At 45.7% G+C, this 20,754-nt stretch overlaps 1 protein-coding gene across 1 annotated transcript; it reads left to right on the top strand.

The window, feature by feature from the left end:
- Positions 1–340: 340 nt before the first annotated feature.
- On the top strand, positions 341–6,161 carry LOC120994363 (cystatin-B-like). Its single transcript, XM_040422856.1, has 3 exons — positions 341–454; positions 5,638–5,739; positions 5,949–6,161. Exons 1-3 carry the CDS (start codon positions 347–349, stop codon positions 6,075–6,077), a joined length of 339 nt encoding a protein of 112 aa, XP_040278790.1. The 5' UTR covers positions 341–346; the 3' UTR covers positions 6,078–6,161.
- The last annotated feature ends 14,593 nt before the right edge of the window (positions 6,162–20,754 follow it).

Below are 20,754 nucleotides of genomic sequence, written 5' to 3'. Positions count from 1 at the left end.
TCTCTTGACTGCAATACCAATGAACCTGAAATGCTGAAAGAAGCAAATCAAGTTTGTGAAAAATGTCACTCCCATGTCAGCAATGCACAAGCCCCTTATTGTCATCTCTTCCATGTCAGTCACACCCTGGGATGCACAGGTATAGACGGCTTAAACCATTGTCCTGGAGGGGTGGGGGGGGGGCCGGTTCATATATCAGACAATGATAAAAGACAGACATTCCTCTATAGAAAAAAGTATGTGCTCAGAGTGATCAGATGCCCCCTCCCATAGTTAAGAGGTATGCTCCATGGATATAAAAGCAGATGTGCGTCCATAGGTTTAACCTGCAGAGCTAGCACTTACAATGGACGGTGTTAAGCATAAATGTGGAGTTAAGGAGCCACCATTTCTGCCTGGGGGCGTGGGTGCGGAAGAGCGCGCCAACCCCCAAGTCCAGGCTCTGTGCGACTTGGTGAGTAACATCACAGGTTATATCAGCTTCTACTTGTGTTGTTACCTTGTATATTATATAAGATGTATAATGTTACATTGTATATTATATAAGATGTATAATGTTACATTGTATATTATATAAGATGTATAACGTTACATTGTATATTATATAAGATGCATAACGTTACATTGTATATTATATAAGACGTATAACGTTGCATTGTATATTATATAATATGTATAATGTTACATTGTATATTATATAAGATGCATAACGTTACATTGTATATTATATAAGACGTATAACGTTGCATTGTATATTATATAATATGTATAATGTTACATTGTATATTATATAAGATGTATAATGTTACATTGTATATTATATAAGATGTATAATGTTACATTGTATATTATATAAGATGTATAATGTTACACTGTATATGATGGGAGAGGCTTACCGCACAGCATTCTATACACAGCTCCATAGTGGAAAGGCGACATGATTGACAGTTGGTCATCCACTCCAACCACTGGGTTCAGGGAAATCTTGATTGCCACAGTCAGTGTTGATTGCAGCATAATTAAGAGGGCGGCATCACCCCAAGTGCTCAACGTGGCTTTCTAGTGACATGATCAGTGGCAGAGAAGGATTTAAGGAGTTTTCCTACCAAAAATATTCTACATTTTTTAAACCCAGCTCCCGGATCTGAATACTATAATTTACTATAGCCGCTAAGAATATATCTGTATAGCGCCACCTACTGCTTGCTTTGTTGCTTATTTTTCTGTCTTACTGAGGTTGTCACACATGCCCAGTTCCATCCTGGGACTGTCACCAGCTACAGGGAGAGCGGCAGAGAAAGGACATGCCCCCTGAGAAAGGACACACCTCCTGAGGTGTGATAGGGAGAGATCTGCAGCAGGAGCTGTGACAGGGAAAAAGCTGCAGCAGGAACGATACACTCCTGAGGTGTGATAGGGAGAGATCTGCAGCAGAAAGGACAAGCCACTTGAGCTGTTACAGGGAGAGAGCTGCAGAGGAAGGGACACAGCCCCTGAGCTAGGATAGGGAGAGAGCTGGATCAGAAAGGACATGCTCTCTGAGCTGTTATAGGGAGAGAGCTGCAGCAAAAAGGATACATCCCCTGAGCCGTGATAGGGAGAGTGCTACTGTCACGATCCCACCCGTGACAGAGGTTAGCAGATCTGAGAGACTGGCTGCACGTTAGGTCATCTGACAGCCTCTCGGTTGTTGGTAATGACCACACCTCTTGTCTCAGGTGCAGCTTGTGGTCATTACTGCTCCTCTATTTAGTCTGGACTCACACTTCTTACCATGCGGTTGATATTCTCTGCCTGGAGTTTGAAGAGCTGGTGTGTGGTCCTCATCTGAGTTCCTGAATACCCAACAATTAGCCACTAGGGCTTATTACCTAACTTGACCCAGATTGACAATTTTGCAATAGCTAAAATATAACTTTTATTGATATGAAAAAAACTGTGAGCACTAAATAAAGTGTTTTAAAATAACTGTTCCCTGAGTACAGACTTGTTTTAGCAATTGATGCCCAGAGTGGGGATGTGCACTCTCTCCACCCTGCAGCAACGATACTGCCAGCCCTACATCAGTAGCCAGTGAGCTCGGGGTAGGGGGGGGTGCGCAATTTTTGGCTTGCCCCGGGTGCTGGCAATCCACGCTACGCCACTGCTTGGCGCAGGTGCATAGGTATCATGCCCAGAACCAAAAAGCGTAGAAAATTCTGAACAAGTACTGGCACGTACTGCAGGCAGATAACGATCTGAGAGATGTGATTACCACGCAACCGAGTATCACACACAGAAGAGGTAAAAACCTCAAAGATATCTTGGTTCATACACAAATCACTTAAAAAAATGCACCAAAATGATACGCAACTGACAGTACTAGCCAATTCCTCAGGCCGATGTTAAAAGCTGAGAACTTTGCCAATATATTTTTTCATCTGCACAATGTATCATTCTGTGTAAGATGTCCTTGTGGTGCATGCGGTCCGCCCCGGCATCCTCCATTGTACGCATTTTTTGCTGAGGATTGCCGTTGTCTGCGGACCGCATGCGGAGGAATTGCTCCCCCGGTTATAGACGCGCTACAGTGTCCGGGTTTGGAGCATTTTCATCCCTTTAGGCCACTTTTTTCAGTGAGTTTTTTTATCTTGGTTCATAGCCTTTTTCAGTCAGAGCCAAGAAGAACCACCAGGTTAAAATTGAATGTTCTGTATCACTTGGGGTGAGAAGAGGGAACTTAGACAAACTTCTACTGCAAGAAGAAACAAAGTGGATTTACGGACTGGATAGTCTCAGTCCAAATGCCTTAATGAAGCTTTTACGTTTGCTTCATTTCTGTAGGTTTATGTTGATGGTCACTACAGGATAATTTATCATTAATATCGTAATAATTTCGTGGGAGACATAATGTAGCCATCGCCTGTTGTGAGAATTTACACAAAATGTATCTAATTTTACATATTCTTCGTTTTTATTTCCTTTTTTGTTTAATATGGGCATGCCTGGCCCAAGTTTCTCATGTATCCCATATTATAATAATACTTACCAATCCATCTGTGCATTTTGGGCTAGGTCACTTCATAGTCACTCATTTATTATTATTTTTTATTTATTTTCCAACTACCAGCTAATCTTGGTTTTTCACTTTCAGACATAGGTCTTTCACATTGGGTTTATTAATTAATGATCAAGGCCATATTCTGCACATATGACACTTATCAGTCACGTGACAGAATACAGGACGAGGAATATATTTATTTATTATTAAATCAAGTGTAACACTGTATGCACAATATTTAGTTTTTACAGTGGAATTTCTAGTGAATAGTTTCCCAATCTAGTTTTCCCAGATCTTTCAGCAAGTCAGTGAGCTCACTGGCTATTGATGTAGGGCTGGCAGTATCGTTACTGCAGGGTGGAGAGAGTGCACATCCCCGCTCTGGGCATCAATCGCAAAAACAAGTATTATTATTATTATTTTAAAACATTTTATTTAGTGCTCACTTTTTTTTTCATATCAATAAAAGTTATATTTTAGCTATTGCAAAATTGTCAATCTGGGTCAAGTTAGGTAATGAGCCCTAGTGGCTAATTGTTGGGTGTTAAGCAAATACCTTCACCCAGATTAGGTCCTTTGTGGCTATTAGAAACATCTGAGTTCCTGCTCGTCCATTGTCTATTGAAGATAAGTGTAGTTCTCTTGGTATTCTGTTGCTCCCATTTGCTCGTCTCTTACTAGGCCTCAGGGAGACGCTGGTTCGTTCAACTGGGAAGGAAGCAGTAGTCTCAGACCCCGTCACTACTCCTAGGGATTTTCAGGGTTACTAGGGCCTAGGTTTCCGGTGTATGAATATTCCCACCTTCAGGGTCTATTCATACTGACAGGAGTCAGGGGTAGGTTTAGGGTTTCCTAGGTGGTTACCGTTTCCCTTTCCCTAGCCTTGAGGCCTAGTTCCTGGTCATTTTACTTCTGTTGTCTTTCTGGTGTTCCTCCCCTCCCCTTACAATGTGACAGCTGCAGCCAAAAGGACACGTCCCTCAAGCTGCAAAAGAAAGGACACACTCGCTGAGGTGCCAGCATGAAATAAATCTAGCAGAGCAATTTGAACAATGTATGTGGAGATCTCTGGATCCATGTGAGGTCCAGGGCTGGTTCTAAGTTTGTTACAAAAAGATTGTCATGTTCTATATGATCTGGTTTTCATGTTTTTCATCAATCATGGGATAACCTCTTTAAAAGGGTTATCCAAGCATGGAAATGCACCCCCCCCCCCCTCTGTCTTTGGTGGTTGGCATTCAGGAGGTCAGGCTTTAACAGCTCAGGGCAAATGCCCCCCATATACCCGGGCCCCTCACACTGATTCTACTTACCTGGCTCCCTGTGCCGCTCCTGGTCTCCGCACTGTCGCCGCTGCTTCTCCCCGTGCGCGGATGAAAACATCCGGTGTCGGGGGGGTGGGGGCAGCAGCCAATGGCAGGTGGTGACAGGGATGAGCCGCCCTAGCGTCATCCGTGATGCTAGGGAGGCTCGTCCCCATCATCACCTGCCATTGGCCCCCCCCCCCGACACCGGAAGTTTTCATCCGCGCACGGGGAGAAGCAGGGGCGGCGGTGCTGGGACCAGGAGCGGCGCAGGGAGCCAGGTAAGTAGAATCAGTGTGAGGGGCCCGGGTATATGGGGGGCATTTGCCCTGAGCTGTTAAAGCCTGACCTCCTGAATGCCAACCACCTAAGACAGGGGTCTTAAATTCAGCCAGATCAGTCCCCAAATTTACACAGACCTCACATCACACCCCAAATCTGCCTTGAAATTAATACAGAGCCCAGATTACACCTCAAATCAGCCCGTGAATTCATACAGACCCCAAATTAGTCCCAAATTTTATACAGACCCCAAATCAGACGGCTGCTGCAGGTATAACCCCCATCCAACCCCTCTGCTCTACTCATGGCTCACTGGGCCTCCTGCACTAATGACTGCTTCCACAATGGAAGAGCTAATTAGTTAATAGCGCCCTCCCTTCAGGTATCATGGGCCCCATAAAACAGTCTCAGGGGCCCTAAACTAATACAGCCCCCAGACCAGATCTCCTACACTTACAAAGAAGCGACTCCTTGCTCCCCTCTTCTTTGGCTTAAGGACCTTCAAAGCCATAGTCATGTGACCATAGGCAGGTCCTCCTGCAGAACATTGCACAAAAACCTCAATAAAACAACCATGGGGCCAGGGATCATTGCACTAAGCCGTCCTGTGCCCGAACGGAAGCTGGATCGTCATTGGGCATTTTGGGTGTTCCTGGGGTGACCACTTGAACAACCCATTTTATAAAGTGCAATGTCATCGATTATAACCCTATTATGGGACGGAGCGGCCTCACTCTGCTTCTGTAGCATATTGTGCCGCAGACGTCAGGGGCTGGGGGTGTCCGTCATTTCTGCACTGCTATGAGCCCCAATGGTCTGGATCTATATCACTGCAGCAGAAAGGGCCCAGAACTTATTGAATTTCCCATATTTTGGGCTCCATTCACACAACTTATTCTTCACATCTTCACTGTATTCTTAAAAAAAGATTGAAAATGGAATAAAAATGTTTTTGTTAATTTTTTGCCTTTAAACTACATTTCTTTTCACTCTCGTCCTTTGTGTCATCAGGTAAAACCTGAGTTTCAGGCAAAATCAGGGGTTAATGCCGCAAAGTTTAAGGCCGTCTCCTTCAAATCTCAAACTGTTGCTGGAAGGAACTACTTTGTGAAGGTAAGTGATCTGCGGAGCTGCACCGCGGTCGTACAGACACCGTAGAGAACACATGACATTAGTCTGATCGTCGGGGGGCAGAGGGGACATGATGATAACCGTCCACCAGAGGGCGCTGTGGAATAACCCTACATCACACAGACGCTGGTTGGGCTCCATCCACACCATGCGCTTTCCTGCCGTGTAATGTGTCCTCTGTCTCTCCTCAGGTGGATCTTGGAGGAGGTCAGTTCTGTCATCTGAGAATATATGAACCTCTGCCTCATACTGGAGAGAAAGCGACTCTGAGCAACTTCAAGTTGGGGAAAAAGAAGGAGGACGCCCTCAGTCATTTCTAGAAAATATGTAGAACGCAGACAGAAATCCTGCTCAGCCCTATAAAAATGTGTTGAAGGAAATAAATGTCAACCTTTGTTTGTTAACCCTTCATTTGTGAATTAATTTCTTGAAAAATGTTACAGTAGAAGTGAAGACTGTCCCTCCTGAGCGATCCTGAATCATAGGGAGAACCGTGCAGCCATGCAATTACAGCTGCACAGTCCTCTCTAGGATCCGAGAATGGAGGACTGTTCAGCTTCCTGCTTGAGCCTGGACCACAGGTATGCAGCATTAACCCTTCCACTACCCTCCACCAGGGATCTGACATTGAATAATTTGACTGCCATAGACCACCAGGGATTCTTACATTAACCTTCTCACTGCCCTAGACCACCAGGTAAACTGACATCGACCACTTCACTGCTAAGGATACTGTACTTACTGCTCCGAACCTAAACCACTAGGGATTGTTACGGTACATTAACCGTTTCACTGCCCTAGACCACTAGAAATATTGTAATTAACCCCCTCACTGTCATAAACCACCAAGGATATTTATACTACTCTCTTCACTACTCAAGACTACTAGGAATACTCTTATTAACCCCCTCACTACCCTAGACTACTAGGATTACTATAATTAACACCCTCAATGCCATAAACCACCAATTATATCTATATTAATCTCTTCAGTGCTCTAAACTACTCAAAATACTCTAATTAACCCCCTCGATACCCTAGACTACTTAGAATACTATAATTAACCCCCTTAAATGTCATAAAACCCCTAAAGAGACTTATATTAACCCCTTCATTATTTTAGACGACCAGGAAAACAAATTAACCCCTTCACTGTCCTGGACCACCAGGAATACTGTAATTAACCCCCTCACCACCCTAGACCACTAGCTTGAAAAGATAGAGTTTGTAATGACCCACAATCTGAGGGTGGTGAACTGGTTACAGATCCAGCAGGACATCTTTTACATGGTGGCCTCAGAACAGTTATCCGCCATGACAATTCTGAGATAATAAAATACAGTTTCTTATTTTGGGGGAGACAGAATAATAAACCTTTTGCTTCTTGTTCACACTAGATATTACACGGGTCATAATTGTGACTTCAGAGGAAAAACTAAGATTCTGCAAAAACCCGATCATTGCATTACTTCACACTAGATTCCTGGACCTGAGAAACCGCAAAATCATGCGCCATTCTTCGAAGGGGCAACGGAAAAAATTACCTAAGCTACAATAACAAAATCAAACCAAAATACACGTAAAAAATGTAACAAAAAATTAATGTAAAAATTCTATATTTTATATCATTTTAGTCCATGGCATAAATTTGTACATGAGATTAGTCCTTTGCATCCCTTGGTGTCTTCATTTAGTTTCAGATTCGCCACTACATTTTCATCGCCTATGTCACCTGAATAAATATACAGAAATAAAAATTCCTAAAAAACATTCCCACGCACCAGTATTATCATAAAATCCACTAATTGTGGAACCACAGCTGCAATCTACAAGAAGGACCGAAAACCTGGTGTCTCATCCAGAGGACGAAGCATCTCTTTTTGACCCTCGTGTGCCAACCTCTCTTGGGTTAAAGGGGTTCGCCCATCTCATACATTGGTGGAAAAAAGACAATGCAGCAGCACCCTGCAAATCAGACAAAGTACAATAATGCCACAAATTCTGGTGCTAATACTGCGCTTATTTATAAAGTGAGAGGCTTGGCCAATGCATTTTGTACAAAACCATCTGAGCCCGTCTGCCGTACGTCAAGGCGATCTCTGTTAGACGGGTCCTAACACTAAATACTACCTGTTATGCGCCATAATGGCCGCCATAAAGTTCAGGGAGTGTTGGATCCACATGCATGCTGGGTCCACTCTGCTTTTTACCATTTTTGGTGCCATAATGGCCTCCATTACATGGGATGCAGGTACCAAAATGCATTTTGTACAAAATACATTGGTGGCATATCGCTGGGATATGTCACCAGTGTCTGATAGGTGTGGGTCCCACATCTGGGACCCGCACTTATCCTTAGAATGGAGTCCGTAAAGTGACGGAGAGCAAAATGCTCAGCTGTTTTCGGAAGTCCCATAAAAATGAATGGGAAGTGCACTGCACAAGTGCGGCCAGCGCTCCATTCACTTGTATTGGGCTGATGTAGCCGAGGCAGCGCTATCTGCTGCAGCTCTCTCCCTATCACAGCTCAGGAGGTGTGTCCTTTCTGCTGCAGCTCTCTCCCTATCACAGCTCAGGAGGTGTGTCCTTTCTGCTGCAGCTCTCTCCCTATCACAGCTCAGGAGGTGTGTCCTTTCTGCTGCAGCTCTCTCCCTATCACAGCTCAGGAGGTGTGTCCTTTCTGCTGCAGCCCTCTCCCTATCACAGCTCAGGAGGTGTGTCCTTTCTGCCTTGCCCCCTGAAGCCCTAATTTATATAAAGAATGAACGTCTTTTTTTCCCCTCAAAAATGCAGCAACTGATTTTCACAAGCCACGTATCACTTTAATCAGCGGGATCAACCCTACCATGTGTTATGGTATTTTAATAGGGTTGATTCTGATGACAGATGCTTTTTACATTTGTACTGAAATAAAAAAATATATATAATATATATCTATACATAATGCAGCGATGGTCTGCTCTGAATTAAAACTGCATCAATGGAGACAACCCTGCACGCAGTAATGGATGGAGACCCCCTGCAGACCTCCGGTATGTGCCCAGCACACTGCCCGGGCAGATTTAATGCCCCTTTCCCCTCTTACAGCCGAGCCCTAACCTCCTCACACCTATTGTGCATCCAGGTGTTCTGGAATAAATTGGGCAAGACTTCTGCTTCCAGGAAAGGATTTCAACACTTGTCTGGCTCAGAAATGCTCAGTACAGGCTTTACAGGATCCAGGTCCATAAAGGAGGACACACCCGCTAACGAGCTCAGAACTGCAGCGTAATCTGGGCGTTATCTCAATTATTACAGGCAATATAACTACAGGCAATATTTTGATTTGATTTGATTCAACTTCAACAGGATAACGAAATACAGTTTGCATCTAATCAGAAGTGCAAAGATCAGCAAGTGCAATAAAAACAAATTATATATGCATAAGGATAGTGTAGAAAGTAGGAATAGTTACCCGTATTTTTCGCCCTATAAGACGCACCGGCCTAGGTTTTAAAGGAGAACAATAAGAAAAAAGATATGGTGGCTTGCAGCACACCAGGGAGGCCGTCTTTTATTATGGCTCTGTTTGCCTGAATCTAATCTGCCGACATCCAGCCTGTAATCCCCCACTCAAGACCCCATAACCTACATATTTGGGCTCCCCGTATCGCCCACAGCAGAAAGATACCACCCAGAGGTTTCCAGACAGCTGACGGCCCAAGTTCCAGCTGGAGCCTAGCCGGATCAGCAGATCCTCGGCCTCAATTTCCGACTGCGGCGGTGTGGCTTGTGCCTCCAGAAGCCCAAGGGGATCCCAGACATCCTAAGGCCTCCCAATTTGGGCACCGGAGGAAGTGTCAGAAGTTAAGACGCCTGGTGTATCGGGTTTTCTCCTATAAGCCCACCCTACTGTTCGCGCGCTCCCAGTGCTGCGGAGGCGCCATCTTGAAGTTCATCCTCACCTTGGGAAGAACCAAGCACCGGATAGAATTAACCTGCCAGGCCCCAGATCCTCCAGCCCGGGCAAGAGAGAGAGTGCGGCCTTCTCCAGAGTCTGAAGCAGCCAGGGGTTACCTACCCCCATTAAGGTACTGTTACCCTGAACTCCCTGATAGAGAACTGTGACTCTGCAGGTGACCATATAGTACCTCAGTCTCCCCTGCCTTCATCATAGTAATACAGGAGGTAGTGGACCTTCACCACTGAGCACCAAATATTGACTCCCACTGTGAGATACCTGATGGACTTGGTCCTAATGTTTTAAATGTTCCTCCTTTCCACAAGGGAGTCTGCCTTGTGAATTTTTTCGCTCCTCTGTAGTCCCACTCCTTTACAGAGCCTCGGGCTCAATGTTTCTAGATCTTTGAACTAGATGGCATCCCAGATGGGCACCTTACTAACATTATCTGAGGATATTTGATGTACACGAGTATAGCAGCACAGCGTAGTGTCCTGTTCTTTAATCAATAGACATAGCTCACCTCCTCTACGATGGTGAAATACGGACAACCCGCAACAAAAGACCTTATCAAACCTCAAAAAAAAACTCATCCCAGGGGCAATATGGAAAGGTTTGTTACAAAGGCGTCCACATGTGTAGATCCATCCGCCCAAGAGACCCTGCCTTTAAACCAATATGATATAATGCAAGATGAGGTCCAAGCTACAGCGTCATCCGACCTTCCTTTATCAAGGGACTTCTTTCAACAAAACCTTACTAAGGCACTGTCACCCTTGGTGCAAGACTTGCAAGAGATTAAGCAAGATCTGCGTCACATCGGACATCATGTGGACAGAGCTATGTAACCACACCAAGGAGGTAGCTACCCATTTCCAAACCTGCCAAGATCACTTAAACCAACTCTACACTCATCTAGAAGATCAGGACAATCGTAATCAACGCAACAATTTGAGAATCCGAGGCCTACATGAAACATACGCTTCGGAGTCGCTACTTTCTACAGTGAAACAAATAGCTGTTGTGCTGCTGGGAGCCCGCTACCCCCTATCTATTGAGATAGAGAGAGCGCATAGGGCTCTAAGGCCAAGACCTGGTCCATCTGAACCACCCAGAGATATCATCTGCAAATTTCTAGACTTTAGAGTCAAAGAGTATATACTGAGGAAAGCAAGAGAGAATCCTAATTGGATTTTTGATGAACACCAGCTAACATTATTTCAAGACCTCGCTCCTATGACGCTTTACAAAACGAGACAGTTGAAACCCCTAACTGACTTACTGCGTTCAAAAAAAAATCTTGTATCGCTAGATGTTTCCCTTCGGCCTCACCACTACAGTTGCAGGGAAAAGAAATCACTATCCAACGACATAAAGACCTCACGGAGCTACTGTCAGCGCTAGGAGACCCTATGATTTCCATAGGAGATTGGTGCACTGTTCAAGATCTTCATGCCCTTCCAGTACTGCCAACTCCAATCCCGTGGTCTACAGCCCACACTGGCAGAACTGGGAAAAGTAGCAAGAGAAGAGTCGGGCAGATGTCCTCCAAGAATTTGGACGCTGAGATAATCTGAATGATCTCTCTATATGTAGATAGTCTTACTTTTCAGGCCATTTTATCTTCCTCTGGTCTCATGTTTTTCTACTTGCTTTCTACTGCATCTCCTCCACTTAAGTCTGTGGGGGGGGGGGGGGGGAGGGTAGTGACCCCACATGTGTGCAGACTATCTCTCATTTCTTCCTACATATCTCTATCCTCATTTATCCTTTTAGATTATAAAGGTGACCCATAAAGGGTCTTGTCATCTACCTATCACAACCTTTGCGCCCCTGAAACTCATGGGCGCCAATCAGTGGTTACTAAACCATTATAGGCTCCGTTGCCTAATTTTTCTAACCGGTTATGTTTGTTTTAATGATTGTTATGTTTTTCAGCCCTACTGTGATACTGATTTCGACGTGTCTGCTGCCGCTCCCCGTCCTCCCTTGGGTAATATTATAAAGCCGATGTTTTTCGATAACCTAAAATGGTGTTGAAATTAATGTCTATAAACATAAGGGGACTTAAGTCTCCCTACAAGCGTTCTGCATTATGGAATGATGCCAATAAGGGTAGATGTGACATCTTGCTGGCTCAAGAAACCCACTTGTTAGCCAAAGACAATTGCAGATGTACTAACAGACAATATCCTCACCTTTTCTTTGCATCCTCCGTGGTCATAAGGGCGGGAGTACTTATAGGGATCAGACGTTCAGTCCAGTTTAAAATGCATCAATGTATCACTGATCAAGCGGGACGTTTCATTCTTCTTCTTTGCTCTATAAATCATATTGACTACACGATAGCTATTGTATATGTCCCCAACTCTCACCAACTCTCTTTTCTCAATCGTTTCTTCAAGAAATGACTAGATTCTGCCAGGGGATCCATCATACTAGGTGGAGACTTCAATCTACCCATTGATGCCTCAATGGATTGCTCCAGGAAAACGGTGGGCTATCGACCTGAATTGGGTAAGCTACTCAAAAATACTTCACTACACGATATTTGGAGGTATCAACATGCGACGGAAAGAGACTTTACCTTTGCGTCTCAGGTTCATATCTCCCTGTCTAGGATTGATTATTTCCTCATTTCCAAAGACTAATTACATAAGGCCACATACTCCGCTATAGGCAATATCACTTGGTCTGATCATGCCCCTGTACTCTTACCTCTCTTAGATAATTACCCTAATCCCAACCCACCGCTCTGGCGCCTCAACTCTTATTTGTTGAGACATGAGGAACGATATAGTCTCTTTTCTAAAGCAATAGATCAATATTTTGAACTCAACGATACTTCAGACATTAGCATATCCACGCTGTGGTGCTCCCATAAAAGTTATATGAGAGGGCTATTTATTCAAGCTGCTTCTAGGATTAAGAAACAAAGAGAGAAACAAATGCAAGACATCTTGGCTCGGATAGCACAATACAAGAAGAGCTCCCACTGATATATTATCTACCCAGCTTACAGATTTACGCTTCCAACTTTGTTCCTTTCTTCTTTGCAAATACTAAAGGGCCTTGACACGCTCAAAAGCAAAAATGTATCATCTGGGGGATAGAGCTGGAGCTATGCTGGCACGCAGACTCAAGAAAAGGGAAGTGGTATCCCGTATTGTTGAGTCAATGAAACTGAATAACGGTGTGATTAACACACACCCAATAGATATTGCGGATACATTCGCGGACTACTACGGCTCCCTCTATAACCTAAAAGATGATGGCGCCACTCCACAGCCTACCTCACAACTCATCTCAAAATTCCTAGACTCAGTGTCCGTCCCGACTTTATCCCCTCAAGATATTATGTCTATTAATAACCCCTTCTTGGAAATGGAAGTGGATGCAGCTATAAAGATCTTGAAGCTGCATATAGCCCCAGGCCCAGACGGTTTCTCCGGAGACTACTATAAAACCTTTAAAAATAATTTATTGCCGTACCTTACCCGACTCTTTAACGCATTTCTCCTCCCTGGTATTATACCTAAGGAAATGTTGTGTGCCATTATTACAACAATCCCTAAACCAGGGAAATCTCAAGATGCCCCATCGAACTTTCGTCCCATCTCTTTACTTAATAATGATTTAAAATTATTTTACAAACTACCGGCCTTGAGCATACAACCTCTCCTTCCTAAATTAGACTCCCCGGACCAGGTAGGATTTATTCCAGGTCGCCAATGCAGGGATGGAACTAGAAGAATGATTGACTTACTGCAGCTGTCAGAGTCTTCTGGTGCACCTACGATTTTTGTATCTTTGGATGCGGAAAAGGCATTTAATAGGGTGCACTGGGGATTTCTGGCAGAGGTACTGAGTCGATTCGGGTTCTCTGGGCCTATTTTGTCCGCTATATTAAACCTTTACTCATCCCCATCTGCATGAGTATTTGCATCCGCCGTTTACTCCAAGAGTTTTAACATATCAAACAGAACTAGACAGGGATGCCCATTATCACCACTAGTGTTTGCATTGGTGATGGAACCCCTGGCAGAAAGAATCCGAGCAGATCCAGATCTTACTGGAATACAGAAAGGTGCTACAGCACGAACGGAGATTCCTCTTCCAGAAGTCATAGCAGTACTGCAGGAATAAGCCTCCTTATATAAATTGAATATTACTAAATCGCAGATACTTCCTTTTGCAATTCAGGAACGTCTTAAAAAACGACTTTTGGAGAGAGCTTTGTTTCAGTGGTCATCAGACAATATAACATACTTGGGTATTACATTAACGTCCCGCTTAAAAAACTTGGTGCCGATGAATTTTGCCTCCTTACGAACAGAATTGCTAGCAGACTACACTAAATACTCTCAACACTTTATGTCGTGGATCACCAGGATCAATGTGGTCAAAATGCTAATATTGCCCAAAATACTTTACAAATTCAGGTGTATTCCGCTTCTCATACCCCCTAAAACAATCCACTTGTTACAGGCGGATCTCCTAAAATTTATATGGGGGCGATAAGGCCCCTAGAGTGGACCGACGAGCCTTATACCCAGGTTTGCGAGATGGTGGACTGGACGTTCCGGACCTATTGCGATATTATAAAGCTAATCTTATTGAACAAACCAGGGAATGTTGGTTTCCCTCTTCGAATCAGAGGTGGCTAGAGATGGAGTCCACTTATGCAACGAAGGGTTTTCTCGCAGGTCTTCTCGCTGCCCACTCCTTAGCGGCGCCCAGGAAACTGCCCTCCCTCTTGACCATGCAAGCTGCTGTGTGGACTTGGTGTCGTTGTATAGAAGGGGAGAAACTGTTCTCTCCTACGAGGTTGTAAACCCCGCTAGCTACACTTACCTACAATATCCCAGATCTTTCCATAAACAAATGGGAGAAAGCTGGTATATTGTATCTGGACCAAATATACGATGACTCTGGCATAAAAACATTTGAAGCTTTGCGCCAAACATACCAAATACCTAACTCTTGCTTTTACCAATATCTTCAAATTAGACATATGTTGAGTAATAGCCGATTACCTCCTGGTCGGTTGTCCAGGAGCACCCCTATTAGTAGATTTTTCAGCAGCCGGAGATGCTCCGGGAAGGGACTTTCCATCGCCTACCAAGCTTTGGGCCCAGTTTCAGACACTAAAAGGAGCTTTATGGTAAAGTGGGAGGAAGAGCTGGGAAGTTCCTGGACAATTGAAGAGTGGAGAGATGCCTTCCATTGGACGATAGCTAACTCCAGGTGTATCAACCATACTGAACAAAATAGGAAAATCCAGCTTAGGTGGTACTTGACTCCAGCTCGTATAGCCCATATAGATCCCACATACAGCCCCTGCTGCTGGCGAGCTTGTGGGGAAAGGGGAACCCTAACACATATGTGGTGGTTTTGCCCTATTATACTTCCATTTTGGAAAGAGGTCTTTGATCTTCTATCGTCGATTGCTGGGTTCCCTATTCCCCTCTCACCATCATTGGCTATTCTCTCTATTGGAATGGGTGATCTCCCGTATAGTCATAGACCGGTCATAGCAGGGGTTCTGACGGCAGCAAGAAAGCTGATTGCTACCTCGGGGAAACTACCAATAACCCCCAAAGTTACGAATTTAACTCTTCTAGTCAACCAATATGTACAACATGAGTGTATATATTCAGACTCATATAGGGAACGCTCCCAAACACATAAAAGATGGGAAGTGTGGAACACTTCTTCGTATGCGTCTAGAATACCATCAATAGCTTTGTAGTGATTGGCCCGTTACTAATGGCAGTGAGGGGAGACGGTGAGTGAGTATTTTAATACTATTCATGCTCAGATTTTGAGTGGATAGGATATATTACGCTCTAAGTATGGATCACAGGGTTTGGATTTGTTAATTCCATTGTTATACTTCAATAACTATATGTGAATATGATGTATTACTATCATAGATGTCAAACACGTGTGCTTTACTTGTCATTGACTTATCTATGTGACGTCTTTAGTGATTGCTGATGTTCCTTTATTTAAATTGGAAAAAACTATAAAACTTGAAAGTTTAAAAAAAAAATATATAAGAAAAAAATATTTTTCATTACACCTCAGGTCAGACCAGCAATCAGACCCCCAATGTTAATCAGACCTTAGCTGACAGCCCCAATCAGACCCCAATAAGACCTCAAATCAGACCCCCCAATCAGACCTCCGCTCAGACCCCAATGTAAATTACCCCCAATCAGACTTCATGCCTCTCATCACCCCCATATCAGCCCCATGCCTCTCATTAGCCCCCATAATCAGCCCTTATGCCTCTCATCACCCCCCATAATCAGCCCTTATGCCTCTCAGCCCTCATTATGCCTCCAGCAGCCCCCATTATGCCTCCAGCAGCCCCCATTATGCCTCTCAGCCCCCATTATGCCTCCAGCAGCCCCCATTATGCCTCCAACAGTCCTATTATGCCTCTCAGTCCCCATTATGCCTCCAGCAGCCCCCATTATGCCTCCCAGCCCCCATTATGCCTCCAGCAGCCCCTATTATGCCTACAGCAGTCCCATTATGCCTCTCAGTCCCCATTATGCCTCCAGCAGCCCCCATTATGCCTCCCAGCCCCCATTATGCCTCCAGCAGCCCCTATTATGCCTCAGCAGCCCCCATTATGCCTCTCAGTCCCCATTATGCCTCTCAGCCCCCATTATGCCTCCAGCAGCCCCCATTATGCCTCCAGCAGCCCCTATTATGCCTTAGCAGCCCCCATTATGCCTCTCAGTCCCCATTATGCCTCTCAGCCCCCATTATGCCTCCAGCAGCCCCCATTATGCCTCCAGCAGCCCCTATTATGCCACCAGCAGCCCCCATTATGACTCCAGCAGCCCCCATTATGTCTCCAGCAGCCCCTATTATGCCACCAGCAGCCCCCATTATGCCTCTAAGCCCCCATTATGCCTCTAAGCCCCCATTATGCCTCTCAGCCCCCATTTTGCCTCCAGTAACCCCCAGTATGCCTTCAGCAGCCTCATGTTTAATAAAATAAAATAAATTATCTATACTACAGGGGGCAACTATATACAGTATACTACCAATACAGAGGGGGCATTATAATACTGGGGGCACTATAGAAAGGGGGGCAGAGGGGGGAAGGATGATGGAAAAGTGAGGAATCTAAGATGTCTGTTTGTCAAACTCTGCAGAGACGAGAAGCAGTGAAAGAAGTCATCATGGCGGTCTGCTCTCAGAAAGGAGAAGATGAAGAAAGAGAACATCTACATAAGAGGAGACATCACTGGATGTACGAGGTATGTGGCGCTGTATTCTCCTGTATGTGTGGTAGAGCTGAATGTAATGACCATCCACATGTGTCTGGTGGGGAGGGGGGAGAGGTTGGATTGAAATTTGTCAGGGTGTCACAGTGTGGTTCACCGTGACATGTATTGCTGTGCAGGCTGGCTGCATGCCTTTTGCGTACTGGCTGCGGGTGTTTCCATGCAGGCTGGTTACATTTGGCTGCATGCTGGCTGTGGTATTAGTGTGTACTTGCCCGTGTACATGTGTACCCCTTTGACTGTGTCTGTAGTTCTGTATTCGTGTATCCTGGTTGCCAAGGGCAACGCCCAGTTCTATATCTGTGTATCCTGGTTGCCAACGGCAATGCCTAGTTCTGTTTTCATGTATCCTGGTTGCCTAGGGCAACGTCCGGTTCTGTTCCTGTGTGTCTTGGCTGTCTGAGCTCTGGTGCTGATGGGGTTAATTCCCCTGTATGCTGTGCCTGGGTGTGTCTTCCCGGGTGCCTCGTTACCCAGCTATATAGACCTGTGAGCTGTGGGGCTTGGGGTCAGTTTGTCCTGTTCCATTCTAGGTGTAGCTCCTTGCTGCTGACCCAAGGGGTCTTACCATCTGCCCGCTTGTATGGTTCCGCCTAGGTTTACATTGTTGTATTCTGTATCTTGTTTTTGCCATGTCCTGTTCTGTCTGTACCTGCCCTGTATTATGTTATGTTCCTGGTCTGTTCCCTGTTCTCCTGGCAGTGCTTAACTGCTTCCGATGTAAACTGTCCCATGTCTGTCCTGTTGTGTCTCTGGCTTCTGTCCCTGTTCTTTTCATGTCAGTTTCTGTCCATGTCTGTATCTGCTTGTTTCGTGTCTGCCTTCGGAAGAGGGTCCCTGGCTTCCCCGGAGGGGGAATCGCCATTCGTGTGCAGCTCTGCCTGGGGCCGCTTAGCTTCTATCACTTGCGGCTCAGGTATCTGCTTCTGCCTTTGCTATGCCTTGCCTGTCTGTGGTATCTGAATCTGTATCGGTATCGCTGTCTGTCTCTGCTGGTACCATTGTTGGTATCTTCTGGTCTGCTGGACCAGCTGCCACTGACTCGGTTTACGCTCTAGAAATGCCCCTGGCAACTACCGTGGCTCAAGTCTATCCTCACCACCAGAGGTGCTAGTGAAGACCTGGTGTTGCTTAGGTACGCCCCTCCAGAGTATTGCCAGTCAGTGGCACAGTGGGCACGCACCCGCTGGTTCGTTACACGGGGAGATTCGCCATTTCAATTTTAACCTCAGGCAGCAGAAAGGTTACCACTGGCTCTGGACAGGACGATACCTGCAGCAGAAAGGACACCTCCCCAAACATATATGATTATAGGTTCTCACTCCCACAGTGCCCAGGAGGCAATATATCTGATCACAAGATTATAACCTATATGACCTGCAGAGCAATAAATCAGAAGATGTGCTAAAAAATATTACAAGCAGAAACAATAATGGAGGGAGCGGCAGGACGGGACTATTATGGGACGGCAGGGTTATTGCATCCAGAGCTCTATTAAGTTGTTTCAGTGAATTCACCGTCAAAACTTCATTGAACAAAAATTTTCATAGATTGCTAGGGGACTGGTCAGTGAACCCTGCAGAGATGAGCAATGGTTTATATGAATTGTCATGGTCAGGGCTTTTTTTCTCAGAGAAAAGGTGGTGGAACTCACCCCCCCCCCCCTCCCATGGCCACGCCCCTACCCACCCCTAGGACCGCCCCCTAAAACCGCCCCTTTAGAGAACAGGGATGCAAGTAAAATTGCCAGTGACGGTCGTGACAGCCAGGCTGCCAGTGCCCGCGGCCGCCGCCGCCCTAGTCCACACATGGGCAGCGCAGCCTGGCCTGGCCCCTTCCTTCCCTCCCAGTATAAAATGCCCCTATACAGAGCCCCCTTATAAAATACCCCTTCTTTTTAGCCTCTGTAGATGTCCCTATAGTGCCACCCAATAATGTGCCAGTAATAAGTGCCCCAATAGATGCCCCCCAATCATGTACCAGTAAGATGTGCCCCCATATCATGTGCCAGTAAGATGTGCCCCCATAGATGCCCCTTAATCATGTGCCAGTAATAAGAGCCCCCCACCATCATGTGCCAGTAGCCTGAGTGCCCCCCTATTATGTGCCAGTAGCCCCCCTATCAAGTGCCAGTAGCCCCCTATCATGTGCCAGTAGCCCCCCTATCATGTGCCAATAGCCCCCCTATCATGTGCCAATAGCCCCCCTATCATGTGCCAGTAGCCTGAGTGCCTCCCTATCATGTGCCAGTAGCCTGAGTGCCCCCCTATCATGTGCCAGTAGCCTGAGTGCCCCCCTATCATGTGCCAGTAGCCCCCCTATCAAGTGCCAGTAGCCCCCCTATCATGTGCCAATAGCCCCCCTATCATGTGCCAGTAGCCCCCCTTATGTGCCAGTAGCCCCCCTTATCCCTTATGTGCCAGTAGCCCCCCTTATGTGCTAGTAGCCCCCCTTATCCCTTATGTGCCAGTAGCCCCCCTTATGTGCCAGTAGCCAGTATCCCCCCTTATGTGCCAGCAGCCCCCCTTATGTCTGTGCCAGCAGCCCCCCTTATGTGCCAGGATTGTCATTTTTACATATAAAAAAAAAATAATAAACTTATACTTACTTACCTCCTCCAGGATGCGATGCAAGCCTCTTCCGGCCTGTGTCCCTCGCTGGCTCAGGCGGCGCGATGACGTCATCGCTCCGCCTACACCGGGCTCTGATAGGCTGCCGTTTCGGGGAGTTCCGCCAGAAAAAAAAGCCTGGTCATGGTGATCTGGGTCATATGGAGAAGAAAAGGGAAAGTGAACACTAACAGTCCGAGAAGACGTCACCTGTAAGTCACTGTATGACACTTTACTGTAATCAGTTATATGGTCTGCAGAATGCCTGTGTAAAGCTGGTATCTAACACTCTATGGTCACTATTAGTGTTGATAGAGCATGCTTGGCACATGGCAGTACTCGTGTGATTACCGTATGTGCTCGAGCGGTATGCTCAAGTCTCCTCCTCACACGTTTCTTGGCTGCTACGCAGCCAATAAACGTTCAGGGAGGTACTGGTATGCACTGTAATGCCGTAGCTATGTTGGCTACTGGCATTACAGTGATTGGCTGGCCGGAACGTGTCATCGGGTGCTATAAAGCACCCGATGACACGTGTTCGGCTCAGTCTTAGGCCTCATGCATTGTTTTGGCGGCTCGGATGCGGATCCATTCACTTCAATGGGGCCGCAAAAGATGCGGACAGCACTCCGTGTGCTGTCCGCATCCGTTGCTCCGTTCAGTGGTCCGCGAAAAAAATATAACCTGTCCTTTGCGGACAAGAATAGGCAGTTATATTAAAGGCTGTCCGTAACGTTCCGCAAATTGCGGAATGCACATGGACGCCATCCGTGTTTTGTATACCTTGATGACATACTAATTTATTCGCCTAATATGGAGACTCATCAGGATCATGTGAGACAGGTGTTACAGATCCTAAGAGAGAATAAGTTGTATGCTAAGATGGAAAAGTGTGTATTTGCTGTACAGGAAGTACAATTTTTGGGTTACCTGCTCTCATCCTCAGGTTTTCGTATGGATCCCCAGAAGGTCCGTGCCATGTTGGACTGGGATCGACCGGAAAATCTGAAAGCGCTTATGCGGTTTTTGGGGTTTACCAACTACTACCGTAAATTTATCTTGAACTATTCATCGGTGGTTAAACCTTTAACAGACATGACTAGGAAGGGTGCGGAAATGTCTGGTCTGATGCGGCATTACA

This window comes from Bufo bufo, chromosome 3, assembly GCF_905171765.1.
Source record: "Bufo bufo chromosome 3, aBufBuf1.1, whole genome shotgun sequence".
NCBI lineage: Eukaryota > Metazoa > Chordata > Amphibia > Anura > Bufonidae > Bufo > Bufo bufo.
Note: the sequence above shows the minus strand (reverse complement) of the source record. Positions and strands in the feature narration are given on the sequence as shown.

Bases quoted from the DNA above. Each gene is read 5' to 3' on its own strand.
- LOC120994363 (XM_040422856.1), top strand. From the start codon at position 347: ATGGACGGTGTTAAGCATAAATGTGGAGTTAAGGAGCCACCATTTCTG. The intron at 455-5,637 runs GTGAGTAACATC...TTGTGTCATCAG, and splicing joins TCCAGGCTCTGTGCGACTTG to GTAAAACCTGAGTTTCAGGC. The intron at 5,740-5,948 runs GTAAGTGATCTG...GTCTCTCCTCAG, and splicing joins GAAGGAACTACTTTGTGAAG to GTGGATCTTGGAGGAGGTCA.